The sequence below is a fragment of the Leuciscus leuciscus genome, assembly GCF_965113295.1.
Source record: "Leuciscus leuciscus genome assembly, chromosome: 9".
Lineage (NCBI taxonomy): Eukaryota > Metazoa > Chordata > Actinopteri > Cypriniformes > Leuciscidae > Leuciscus > Leuciscus leuciscus.
In genome coordinates, this window is record NC_138733.1 from 2,691,413 (window position 1) to 2,706,149 (window position 14,737).

Genomic DNA, 14,737 nt, shown 5'->3' on the forward strand with positions numbered 1-14,737 from the left:
GTTGAGTGATTGTGGTATCACAGATGAAGGTTGTGCTGCTCTGGCTTCAGCTCTGAGATCAAACCCCTCACACCTGAGAGAACTGAATCTGTCATATAATAAACTAGGAGACTCAGGAGTGAAGCTGATATCTGATGTACTGGAGAATCCTCACTGTAAACTGGAGAAACTGTGGTAAGATCATACATAACTCTCACATGAAACCGTGGCAATGAATTTTCCAATTTCCTTAATTCATAAAGCAACATCAAAATTAAATTCAGGGAAAACTAACTGTTACATATATTACAAACCTATTGAAACAACATGATCAAATCATTCATCAATTTAATTTCATGTCTATTCATATGATGTAAGAGAATTTATATTTTTCTGTTTGAAGCATTAGCTCTATTTCTCCTGTTGCTGTGAGTTAATGTGATTGATCTGTAAATGATTGAACACATGAACTTCTTCTTATTAAGGTGATACTGCTGTACCGATAGTCACTCTGATAAACACACTTACTCACAATCAAAATTTAACACTCTTTACTTTAAACACTCTCAATCTCAACACAGTCAGGATTAACACAGTCCATTGATTTTAATTGTAGGAGAAAACTGAATAATGTAGAGTTTTTTTTTTACATGTTTAAAATCTAAATCTAAAGTAGTAGGGCATGGCCAAAACTAGGTAAAGTACTTATTCTGCCGTGTTTGCAAGTACTTGTTAGAAGAAGCAGTCGAGCAACAGGAGATGACATCAGCTTGTGAGTGTTTACTTTTATCATTAGATTTTAGTGCATTTTTCTTTGATAGGAAACTTTGTTTTGTTTACTGTGTTTAACAGTTTACGCGTGCTGAAGTCGCGTTTGTTTGTTTGTCGTGCATCTCGCGTGGCTTTTTAGTTTAGCAGGTAAAGTACTTATTCTACCATGTTTGCAAGTACTTGTTAGAAGCAGTCGAGCGACAGGAGAGGACAAAGAGACATTTTTTAAAAAAGAGACATTGCACAAATTATAAACATACAATTATATATATATATATATATATATATATATATATATATATATATCAGCTACATTTTTATATATATATATATATATATATATATTAGGGGTGTAACGTTACGCGTATTCGTATTGAACCGTTCGGTACGAGGCTTTCGGTTCAGTTTGCGGTACGCATTTTCAAACCGAACGGTTCGTTGGACTATTTTTCCTGCCGACCAAAATTTCGTTATTTCAAATGTAGGCGTTATTTGTAATGTAAGAGACGCCGGCGCGACCACAACATTTCCCAACATCAAATGGCAAACGTAATGCAAGCGGAACGAAACTGCTCGTTATTGTGTGGTTGAAGGACCGTTTATCAGTTTGGACCAGTGCAGCGCGAGCCGATCGTGATCATGTGACACTGTTACTACACAGCGCTAATAAGAGATCCAGTAAAGAAAGCATTTGAATTCGCCACTGAAGTAATAACATTGCTGCGAGATCTAGTGAGAAACATTCACATTTCTTTGTTATTAACGGATCAAACAGCGCTGACGTGGAAACCTGGAAGAAACATTGCGCCATGAATTAGGGATGCACCGAATATTCGGCCACCGAAAATTTTCGGCCGAAAATGGCCCAAAAGAGCATTTTCGGTTTTCGGCCGAAAGACTTTTATCACCGAAACAATACGGCCGAAATGTTGTGATGACGCAAACAGCAGATACCGCGACCTGCACGTGCTTGTCTGAAGCAACATATCTGCGGTGTGGACGTATTTCAATATATCTGAGAGTGACCCACGGACAGCGATTTTTAAAACACAGACGTCCCAAGTCTTCCGGAAGTTCCGGGAGTCTCCCGCGTATTGATAGCGGCTCCCTGATGCCCGCAAATTAGTTTAAATCTCCCGGAATCGCGAGCGAGCATGAGCGCGCAAACGTAGCGTGCGCGCGGCAGAGAGAGGGAGCGAGAGACCTTGCGTGTACCAGAGCAGCCGTCATTTATCAGAGGTGTGTGTGTTTACCTTAGCTGTTTATGGTTTTTGCAACTCACGTCCATGAGCATATAGCTGCAGATATTATTATGGGCTATGGCAGTATTGACCTAAATGCACTTTGTTTTTATGAGAGAACATTTCATTTTTAAACCTTTCTGCAGGCCAGTAGGCTTTTACATTATTATTTAATGTACACATGAGTGGGGTCAAGTTAAACATTTAATTTTATACTTTGCAATGTGCTAAATAAATATTTGCATACAATTTTAATTGATTTATTCTTTGAAACTTTAATATTAATTTATGCAATGCCTTGATTATAGTAAAGTTAGTACACAGTCATAGCCATAAATGCAATGGTACTAACAATTGGCATAATTTATTTCGGTGTTTCGGTTTTCGGTTTTCGGCCTTAGTTTCCTCTTTTTCGGTTTTCGGTTTCGGCCAAGAATTTTCATTTCGGTGCATCCCTACCATGAATGAACTATCCAGTGTCCACACATCAGCAACATTCACCATGGATTTACTGTAGTAACACTAACTGCAACCATGGAAGTTTGGCAGGAATAGTAGGCTATAATGTAGGGCTGCACGATTTGGGGAAAATGTCATATTGCGATAATAGAGGTCAATATTGCGATTGCGATATGCGATATAATAAACAAATGGTTTCATGAGTCAACTTGCTTGGTTCTCAAGGAAAATAAATGCACACCCAGATTAGTGATAATCTGCCTAAAGAAAAAAGTTCTTTAGTCAAGAGCAGTGAGTGTTTTTCTCTGTCCCCTTTGTTCTTTGATTAACTTTAGCGACAGATATAATTAGTGGCTACTGTGTACTGTCCCTTTAAGACCAGCCGCTGCGGTCAGAGACGCAGATCTCACACGTGCCTCATTCTCTCACGAGTCGCAACTCTTTACGATCTTATGTTATGAAGATACCCGACAAAAAGACATTTTGGCATAATTGTGTGTGTTATTGTTCGTTCAAGCTCGAAAGAGAACTGTATTCTGGCATGCTGTTTTGTGCGCACACACTATATTAGCGCGAGTCTTTCTGTGTGTCACAGTCAGGACATTCACAGGCAGAGCGTTCATTTTGGCATACATGTGTGTTGTTCAGAGGTGTCAAAAGTATTCACATTCATTACTCAAGTAGAAGTATAGATACTAGGGTTTAAAAAGACTTCTGTAGAAGTTGAAGTATCAACTCAAGCTTTTTACTCAAGTAAAAGTATAAAAGTTCTGGTTTCAAAACTACTTAAAGTATAAAAGTAAAAGTAATGTAAGGAAAAAAATGCCATTAAGGACAAAAAATGCCATTAAGGACAAAAGCTTAGGCCGCGCCACTGGGCATAGTGCACTACCCCCCTCCTCAAAAAAACACATTTCTCCAAAGGCCACATTTGACTATAATTATATTAAAATGTTGATGTTGAAAAATTTGGGATGATGCACTAGGCTACCTGTTTCAGCCATATATATGCCCATTATAGAAAATTAATTTTCTAAATAAATAAGCTAAATAAGCGGAGGAATCAGGAAACTAATAGGATAATGTATTAAGGTTTTTAGTCTATATTGGCCTTAACAATACGTAAATTAATTAATTCTGTAATGTTACAAATAACTAATAAAGACATGGTGGCAGTTTAACAGAGACTTAACTTTACTCCACTCATAGTGCAATGCAATAGTGCAATACTGTCTTGTTCCTTGCTTTTTGAAGAAGCCAAACACATGTCTGCATCTTTCATTAAAGTGATATAGTTCACCCCAAAATGAAAATCATTTACTCACCCTCAAACTGTTTCAATCCTGTATGAATTTCTTTCTTCTGATGAACACATAAGAAGATATTTTGAAGAATGTCGATAACCAGGACAGTGGATGGACCCCATTGACTTCCATAGTAGGAAAAAAAAAATACTATGGAAGTCAATGGCTACCATCAACTGTCTGGTTATCGACATTCTTCAAAATATCTTCTTATGTGTTCAGCAGAAGAAAGAAACTGGTTTGAAACAACTCGAGAGTGAGTAAATGATGACAGAATTTTCATTTTTAACTAAGTGAACTAATCATTTAACAGAAATGAACTGTTGGCATATGTTTCACATCAATACTGTCCAGTTTGTCCTGTTGGACACGACACACAGCAATACTGTCGTGTCACTTGTGACCTCTGAGCCATGTTTTCAGTGTCCTAAGAGCACTGAAACTTCTTTCAGTCCAGCTGATGAGACTGGGATGATTTGATCAACAGGCCTCTCATTTCAACAAGACCAGCCTTCAACAGACCAAGCAATGTTATTTTTTCATGTTTTATGGGGACTTTCCATAGAATGATTTTTATACTGTACAAACAAACTGTGTATTCTACCCCCCTATAGACTAACCTTACCTATTACAGAAAACTGTCTGCATTTTTACATTTTCAAAAAACAAAAGTCTGATTATAAGCTGTTTTCTGAAAAAAAAGAAAGAAAAAAAAAGGACAAGGATTTTGAATATTGACATCTTTGTGGGGATATTTTGACCCTATAATGTAGAGTTGCACACACACACACACACACACACTCACTCACTCACTCACTCTCTTTCTCTCTCTCTCTCGCTCACGCTCACACACACACACAACACTCACACTCTCTCGCTCACACACACACACACACACACACACACACACACACACACACACACACACTAACGATTATGTTAGTGTTATGTTACGATTGTCATTATATTGTAAAAACGTCTGTCCCCAAATCAATATTTGACGCGATTTGCCCCGTATTCTTGAGCACAGAACTGTTGATTTCTCCCTCGCTTACCGCATCTAGGTTTCCTTAGGACTCGGAGAAGTTTTGGCGCTTCGCACAACCAAATATGACTACAGCCTCTCACAAGTTAGAAAGAAAACACAAAGCCAATCAGTTTAGCGATGTGTGTTCAGGAGGCGGGACTCAGATCTATTAACCGTTTGTGTAATTGGCCAATTTTTTTTTTTTTTTTTTAACGACGACAAGACGGAATGAAAACAAGCCGAAATGAACTAGGAGTAACGAGGCTATTTTTAAAATGTAAGGAGTAGAAAGTACAGATAATTGCGTGAAAATGTAAGGAGTAGAAGTAAAAAGTCGTCTGAAAAATAATTACTCCAGTAAAGTATAGATACCCAAAATTTCTACTTAAGTAATGTAACGAAGTATTTGTACTTCGTTACTTGACACCTCTGGTGTTGTTCGTTCTACAGCGAAAGAGAACTTGATACTGGCGCGCGTCTATCTGTGGGTCGTGTATGTGTTTGTGTGTGTGTGTGTCAGGAGGACATTCACTGACAGCGCGTTCTTTTTTGTCTTATCGCGCATGAATGGTTTAAAAGCATTTGCATGAATAAGAGCGGGATCATGTAACACTAGCCAAAGGATGCCAAAAAATTACAGATGCTGCATTAATTGCGCTAATTTGTTTATTTAATATAAAATCGCAGCATTTTGCGTCATAAAATCGCGTAGGCTTGACATCGCGATTGCGATACGATTAATCGTACAGCACTACTATAAACATCAAGTAACTTCAAGTAACATTACGTCGGTTTTATTTTGACATTATGAATACAATTGCTGCCCTCAAATGTTAATCTGAACTAAAATAAACCTTTGTTTATAACTACTACAATATTACATTTCATTTTTTCCAAAGAGCTGTTTTGTTTTATATGCTCCTAAGAAGAGTCAATTATAGCTCTAGAATTGCTCAAAGTAAAAAAATATCATACTTTATTATGTTAGTTTTAATAAAAAAAAGAATAAAAAAAAATTAAATGAAGGAAATTTCTCTGGCATTTCTTTCTTTTTGCTGTATCAAAAACGTACCGAACCGAACCTTTGACACAAGTGTATCGTATCGAACCGAACCGTGAATTTTGTGAACCGTTACACCCCTAATATATATATATTTCCTGCTTAAGTTCGACAGGGCTCTACAGTGCGAGTAATTCACTCGCATTTGCGGCTAAAAATAGTTATGTGCGAGCTTGAAAAATAATTTACGAGCACAGTGCGCGAGTGACGGGCTGTTCTCAATACACTAAACAACAGCGCAGTGAAGCGAAGCATACCATTGATTTCACATGGAAAGCAAGCAAGAGGACGGGGTCGCAACTGCGCGATTTAATCATGACACGCTTAACTTTATTCAAATGAGAGCGACGATTCGCAACCAATGAGCCAATCACTGAAATAGTGTGGGAATGTGCGGGAACTGCTGGATTTTAAGTGAGAGAGTCAAGTGACTCTCCCCACCGGTGCTAAAAATAAACGTGTGAGAGCGTGTTATTGGCTATCTCATGTTATAACCAGATATGATGACGCTACTGCAACACGCATCACGACAGATGAGCGATCTATTCATCAAGCCAACGCGCAAACTGCCGCAAATGAAAGTGAAAGTTAGTCGTAGACGCTCAACACATAATCATATTCATTAATAGTAAAGAAATGAAATGATATTAGGCTACCAGTGCTGCTGTCGCTCTCTCCTATCGCTGATTTTGAAATGAGCTTATGATCAATAAAATGCAGCTCATATCTTTTGCTTTTGGTGATGTGAACTCTGCATAGGCCTACATTAAATCTGCATATAGCGCGGGAATAGAAGATCCGATTTATATCAGTTTTGCGAAAACACACTTATGTGACTAGGTGTAAATGGAATCGTTTTGATCAGTAAAAACGCATGAAGTGACCAGGTGTAAACAGGCCCCTACACCATAAAAAAAGTAAAGTAAACACTAGATACACAACACAGTATGAAGCCTATTATCTCAAAAGACCAAGTGCAAAAAAACAAAAGGAACTATCAATACTTGCAAATGAGTATCAAAATTTTATTAACAACGTTTAGGTCTCACCAAAAGACTAAGTGCAGAAACTGAAGTTACGACCAAATCAGTCGACACTGAGGACAGGAAGACGACAAAAACTCATTTTTGAGGACAACTTAATGTAGCCTACTGCAAGTACTGCAAAGGAAAAAAGCAAGCGGGCATTTGTTTTGTTTTTAGCACTTTATACTTTATTGAGGTGTTCATTCTTTTTATATATTTTGAAGAAGGCTAAAATTATAATTGCATAATTATTAAACGGGTAGTTCACCCAAAATAGACAATTCTGTCATTTATTACTCTCCATCATGTCGTTCCAAACCCGTAAGACTTTCACTCATCTTCGGAAGGCAAATGAAGAACTTTTTGATGAAATGTAGAGATTTCTTTCCCTCCATTGACAGCCTACACAACTACCACTTTGATGCGTCGAAAAAAGTTCATAAAAAGATCATAAAACTAATCCATATGAATTTAGCAGTTTAATCAACTTTTTTCACTGTGCTCCTATATTTCTTTGTGTGCTCCTAAATTTTTTCATTTAGGAGCACATGTACTCCTTGGGAAAATAGTTAGCGTAGAGCCCTGTTAGACTGCAGCTGTGTTATGATGTTTTGTGCTCTGACACAGACCAAGATCCATATAACATGGTGATTTGAGCTTATGTTATTGGTTTATCTTTGATAATGAAGTCTATGCTGATATGAGAGAGTGAAGAGTGTGTCATTGTTCTCTACAGCTTGAGTAAGTGTGGTGTCACAGATGAAGGTTGTGCTGCTCTGGCTTCAGCTCTGAGATCAAACCCCTCACACCTGAGAGAACTGAATCTGAATAGGAACAAACTAGGAGATTCAGGAGTGAAGCTGCTCCATGATCTGAAGGATAATCATCATTATAAACTGCAGATACTATGGTAACAGTAGTTTTTAATAATTTTCATCATCATATTTTCATTTAAAATTCAAGTGGCTGTTTTACTCACTAGAAATAAAAGAAAATTGTACCAGGCTCAGTAACACCACATGTGTGTGAATATTTCGTCGGAGATCATCAGATAATGAGTCTCTTATATGAGTTAAATTCTGCTCATAGTGATTTGACTGATTGTGAAAACAACATTAATGTTATTTTCAGCTTTTACATTTTTACTGTCTCTGTGTGATAATCTGAGATTTGGGTTGTTTGTAATTAACTGATATTAAATTAGTAGTGGAGTGTAATGATAATTTCTGCTGAATTAATATAGCTTATTTAAGTTTTCTTATGAAAAGATGTGACGGACGAAATGTCTCATACTGCATATATGATTGATTGTTTGTTTTATTTTAGGACTAGAATCTAGTATCTGACCTTCTCAAGATCATCTCTACAGAGACTCACATTTAACAGAATCAACAGAGACTAAAGAGACAGTGACTTCACTGTTATAAATTAAGACTTCATTTAGATTTCAGCAATCCTCTGAAAGACCTGATGAGGCGGCAGTGAAACACCTTTTAATTTCACAACAGGAAATTACAGTTTCTCATTTATAGGTTAATCAATTTATTTGTATAAATGCATAGTATAAATTCTAAAAGGTTGGAGTTTTGTTAGAGAAAATATAGAGCCTGAATATGTTTGTGTTTGTGTTGTACCAGCAGAGGGAGACAAAGACTAATAAAATATATATTTTTGTGATTATAAAAAAAACAAAAAAACAGTTCAAGCTCACCTTTGGAATACAAATAATGGAAACTTGAGTGTGTATATATAATGATAGTTGTATTACATTTGTATTAATGTATTTAGTGTTTCTTTGTAAAATTATAAATGGTGGTAGCAATTATTAAAGTGACGATTTAAAGGGATACTCCACTTTTTTTGGAAATAGGCTCATTTTACAACTCCCCCAGAGTTAAACAGTTGAGTTTTACCGTTTTCGAATCCATTCAGCCGATCTCCGGGTCTGGCGTACCCACTTTTAGCATAGATCATTGAATCGGACAAGACAATTAGCATCTCTCTCAAAAAAATGACCTATTTAAAACTTGACTCTTCTGTAGTTGCATCGTGTACTAAGACCGATGGAAAATGAAAAGTTGCAATTTTCTAGGCTGATATGGCTAGGAACTATACTCTCATTCCTGCGTAATAATCAAGAAACTTTGCTGCCGTACCATGAGTCCAGCAGGCGTAATGATAGGACGCAGCGCCTGAAAATAGGTCTAATAGGTTAGACAAACTTAGTCCCGGTCACGTTGGAAGTTACCGAGCTGGGGACTATTTTCAGGCGCTGCGTCATATCATTACGCCTGCTGGACTCATGGTACAGCAGCAAAGTTTCTTGATTATTACGCAGGAATGAGAGTATAGTTCCTAGCCATATCAGCCTAGAAAATCGCAACTTTTCATTTTCCGTCGGTCTTAGTACACGATGTAACTACAGAAGAGTCAAGTTTTAAACAGGAAAAATATCGAAACTCTTTGGTCATTTTTTTGAGAGAGATGCTAATGGTCTTGTCCGATTCAATGATCTATGCTAAGCTATGCTAAAAGTGGTACCGCCAGACCCGGAGATCGGCTGAATGGATTCGAAAACGGTAAAACTCAACAGTTTAACTCTGGGGGAGTTGTAAAATGAGCCTATTTCCAAAAAAAGTGGAGTATCCCTTTAAGGCTCAATGACAGTATCATGAGAATATTAATATGTTTCCTCACAAGTCTAAGGTTTGAGGGGAGTAATTAAAGAGATTATGGAGCTCCTTCACCCATCCCAGAACTTCACAATACATCCCAGAGTTGTAAACACCAGTGATGGGAAGTTTGGATAATTTTACTGACTCTCTTGTTTGATTTCGTTTATCAAAATGAACAAATCTTTATTCGAGTCATTTTGTTCATTTAAGTGGCTTTAAATGTTATACTTTTAACAGCCTAATTCCCCTTTTAACGCATCCACCTACGCAATGTTAATCATATTCTGAATTAAGAAATCATTATAATGCAGTCAAAAATCATTTACAGGGAACATAAATAATAACTTTACCATCCAATTCTTTCATTAATGTGTCACGTGACATACACAATGAACGGATAGTTCATGAATCACCCATCACTAGTAAACACAAGAGGCTTGTTCGACTTCATGCAGCTCTGTGTAGACCGATTGACTTGAAGCAGTGCATGCCAGTTAGAAATTTTGTCCGACTTGATACAGTGCCGACGCCACGTGACTGTGACATATGCCATCAAAGTACTGCGAGAGCAATTCGAGAGTAGCCGGAGAACTCGGCTCTTATGACGACACAGCTGTTCCACGATTGGCCGGATTCACCGCATGACAATGATCACGTGTGTTTCGTGTTTATTCTCATACCTGCACATATGTATTACGAGTTCAGTTTATAGGTATGCGTGTTTGAATATATGTGCCCAGGCGTGTAGTCCTTCACTACAAACCAACCCTCAACAAACTACTTATACTTAAGGTATTAAATATACCTTAAAATGTATAATACAGAATTATTAGCGCTTCTGCGTTGCCCCGTGAACCGGAATTATCTCGACACCGTAGGGCTGGGCGATATGGCCCAAAAAAATTATCACGATAATTTTTTTATATCAGTCGATATCGATAATTATCACGATAAATGTCAAATCTTTATTTCTTTCAAGTTTAAAGGCAAATTTTTGCTCTTAAGTGAAAGTTGTAGAAACCAGAGCGTTAATTGTGGTTTTAAACTACTCTTTATTGTCAGAACATATGACAAACACTTGCCAAACAGGTGAACATTTCACAAATCTGAGGAAGAACAGTCAAACATTTGTCATTCTTCCTTAACGAAATAAATATCTTAATAGAAAAAATAATTTCTTAGATTCTGCATGTGCTAATTTTTATTTGGTAAAATTTAATATTCTGACTGTTTGAGTTTTATTAAAATTAACCATTGGTCATCCAGTATCATGCATTTAGATCATGATAACCACAGATAAAACCAGGCATAGCCTACAGCACCTCACTATCATGGCAAAATGTAACTTTATGGTTTCTATGGTATTTGTATGAAAAACAGCAGCCTAAATACATTATTAAATACTGCAATTATATTCCATTAGTCCTTTAATACATTGTCTACATTAATAATATAATACAATTCAATATGTATATCCCACATTTCATGGTGCAGTTAATATTACTAGGCTAACGTTACAGCAAATCCATGGTAAATTATGGGAATTTGCAGACGGAAAAGCCTTCTGACTGTATCGTTGCGCACAGTGTTTCTCCTGTTTGTCAGCGCCGTTTCATCTGCCTTTAAACTGGTTTAAATCACGGAGACATTGTGTTCTTCGCTGAATTCAAGCGCTTCTCACTGGATCTCGTGACCAAGATCGGTCAGAGTAAACACATCTGCTCTAGTGAGCTCGAGCTGCGCTGCGGTTTGGACTTTGAGCCGAGCGGATAAATGGTCCGTGTGGCGCGCGGTTCAAATGAGTTTTGTTCCGCTTTTGGCGCATAAACATTATCGAACATTTATGGTACTCTTGATATCGTTTTATCGAGAAAAATTATATCGCGATAATTACCGTTATCGTTTTATCGCCCAGCCCTACGACAACACTTTATCTGCAGAGAGGTAAAGGGAGGGGAGGGAGGCCTTCACAGGGGAGAGACTAGTTGACACTTCAGGACTGCACTGTCATCGCGTCCAGGCGCAGGTCCTTCTTCAGATCTGGATCCGGCGGACTGCGGTAAACCTCAGATAAACAGAGAGACTAATATTAGCGTAGACACCATTCTGTTTCTGATGTAACGAGTACATCAGGATTTATGGGAAGTGTTAATGGTTCCGGCTGATCTAATCTATGCAGCCTAACATTGAATTATAGAAGTCTATAATGTGTTATGTGTATGCTAGGTCAAAGAGATGTGTTTTTAGTCTAGCTTTGATCTGACAGTGTGTGTCTGCTTCCCAGGACAATGTTAGGAAGACTGTTCCAAAGTTTTGGTGCTAAATAGGAAAAGGATCTACCGCCAGCAGTCGATTTTGATATTCTAGGTATTATCAACTGGCCGGAATTTTGAGATCGCAATTGAGATTTTTAATTTGTAGCCTCCTCAGCTCACAGTCCAGCTCCTTCGGTGTGCAGTCTAGATCTAGGCTCCTTTTGTAAAGGGCCCTGACTGAGTCTATTTCCACCTGAAACATAATTCCACCACAAACATGATCATTACAAGTTTTCTTGAGGCTAATCAAATCACAAAAAGTTTCTTGACTTCCTACAAACACAGGACTGACTGTAATTTATGTCAAGGGTTTTAAATCCTTACCTTGTTCACATTTCTTCTGAACCCCATTGAGTTAGAGGTATCAGTGTCTGGGGCAGGTTGTGAAAAATCCTACAATAAAAGAGATGTGTAAGGGCCAGTCACTTTTTTTTAAGCCACACATTCAAATGTTTGCCATAATAAAAAGCCCAGTGCATTCACATCAGCAAGAGAGAACACACAGACAGAGTGTCTTCATCATTTGCTTCACCCTAATAAAGAAAAGTAGGCCAACATAACTGTCTAAAGCAGGTTATGTTTATGGTGTTCTGTCTGCTGTATACTGACCTCTGTGTGGGAGACTGTGCGCATGAGTGCTGGCTTCAACAGGGACACTGTATTTCCCTCTACTGCAGAACATACAGTCAGCCATATTTAAAACTTAGTAATGTATTGCACACATACCCAGTGTTACTTGCTTAGAGGAGCCAACACCAGGGTCAGATTGTACAGCACCTGTAATCCCATCCATAATCGACCATCCCTTATTGCTACTCAGAGCCAACTCCTCCGCCAGTGTATTCTGGAGAAGTGGCCCAAATAATAATAGCTTGTGTTAAATACTCACCACTTTGTATTATATTTTTATATTTTGTCTTTATTTGCTGCCAAGAACGTTTGGAGTTGGGGTTGCATCTAAATATCAATGAATTATAATCTTTCTTAGGATATACATGTGCATTTTTTATATATTATAAAAATATTTTTTATAAATATATATTATATTACACACACACATATACACATTCATATATACATAATTTTACATTAATATAGAACATATTTGTTTAACTTATGCATTAACGCAATCAGCAATCTTTCTCCAACAGTATTCTCTTGCTTTGGCAGCAGAGAACGTATTGCTTCGAGCTTGAAATACATGTTTAAATTCGTTGTAGTTCTGAATCTCTTGCTCCTCTGAAGAAAAATATATCGCTCTCGCACAATCCATATCGAACGTGATTGGTTGTTTGGTGCCGACGTCACTTTTGTATGTGCACGCGCACGTGGAGTAATCATAGCTTAACAAGCGTTTTAATCATAGCCAGCTTAAAGTTTTTTGGTACGTATCCTAGAGACAAAGACGAATTAATGATATTAAGAAGAGGATCTATGACCTCTGGGAGCATCTCTTTCAGTAGCTTAGTCGGAATAGGGTCTAACATACATGTTGTCGATTTAGATGAATTAACGAGTTTGCAAAATTCTTCCTCTCCTATAGCAATAAATGAATCAAATTTTTCCTCCGGGAGACTACAATGCACTGCCTGATGCGATACTGTAGTAGACGGTTGCATAGTTATAATTTTGTCCCTGATATTATTAATCTTATAAGTGAAGAAGTTCATAAAGTCATTACTGCTGTAGTGTTTGGAAACTTCTGGGCTTGAAGCTTTCTTTTTCGTTAGTTTAGCCACCGTTTCAAATAAATACCTAGGATTATGTTTATTTTCTTCTAATAGGGTTGAAAAATAAGCAGATCTAGCAGCTTTTAAAGCCTCTCTGTAAGTAAGCGAGCTCTCCTTCCATGAAATTCGAAATACCTCTAGTTTTGTTTTCTTCCAGTTGCGCTCCAGTTTTCTGGCTGCTCTCTTAAGGGCCTGAGTGTGCTCATTGTACCACGGCGTTGGACTATTTTCTTTAATCTTCTTTAAGCGCAACGGAGCAACTGTGTCTAAAGTGCTGGAAAAAAGAGAGTTAAAAGTTTCTGTTGCAATATCAAGTTCTTCTAAGCTATCTGGGATGCTGAGATGATGAAACTGATCAGAAAGATTATTGATAAAGCAATCTTTAGTGGCAGAAGTGATAGGTCTAAAATATTTATAACACGGAGTCGGCTTTGCAGCTTTGGCTAAATGTAATTTACATGAGACTAGATAATGATCTGAGATGTCATCGCTCTGCTGCAGAATTTCAACAGCATCAACATCTATTCCATGTGATAATATTAGATCTAGAGTATGATTACGACAATGAGTAGGTCCTGACACGTGTTGTCTAACTCCAATTGAGTTTACAATGTCTTTAAATGCCAATCCCAATGCATCTTTTTCATTATCGATGTGTATATTAAAATCACCAACAATTAGTACTTTATCTGCAGTCAATATTAATTCTGATAGAAAGTGCGCAAATTCTTTGATAAAATGTTTATGGTGGCCTGTATACAGTAGCCAGCACAAATCTCAAACGTGATTTATCGTTTACACTATATATTTTTACATAAAGCACCAATACTTCAAAAGAAGTATATTTAAAACTTGATTTCTTAGTGGTTTTGAAAATATTACTATAAATTACAGCAACACCTCCCCCTTTGCGTTTCAGACGAGGCTCATGTTTATAACAGTAATCTTGTGGGGTTGACTCATTTAAAGTAATGTAATCGTTTGGTTTTAGCCAGGTTTCTATGGGGCGCCGTTTGTAAAGCGGCTCACGCTGAAAATAACAGCAACATTTTGTCACATTTAGCTTCAAACAATGTTTAAAAAACTGGTATGAATTTTTGACGGTCACTTTTGAGCACATTTACAACAATATTTGTCAACTTAGAGATATT

General features: G+C 37.3%; 1 protein-coding gene across 25 annotated transcripts in view; it reads left to right on the plus strand.

The window, feature by feature from the left end:
- Positions 1-14,737, plus strand: part of LOC309506198 (uncharacterized protein) — a 317,689-nt gene that overhangs the window by 10,960 nt on the left and 291,992 nt on the right. For all 25 annotated transcript variants that reach the window (XM_082179827.1, XM_082179846.1, XM_082179835.1 and 22 more), the window contains one exon: positions 1-174. In XM_082179827.1, the coding sequence (XP_082035953.1) occupies positions 1-174 (174 nt within the window). The remainder of the gene's footprint in view (positions 175-14,737) is intronic.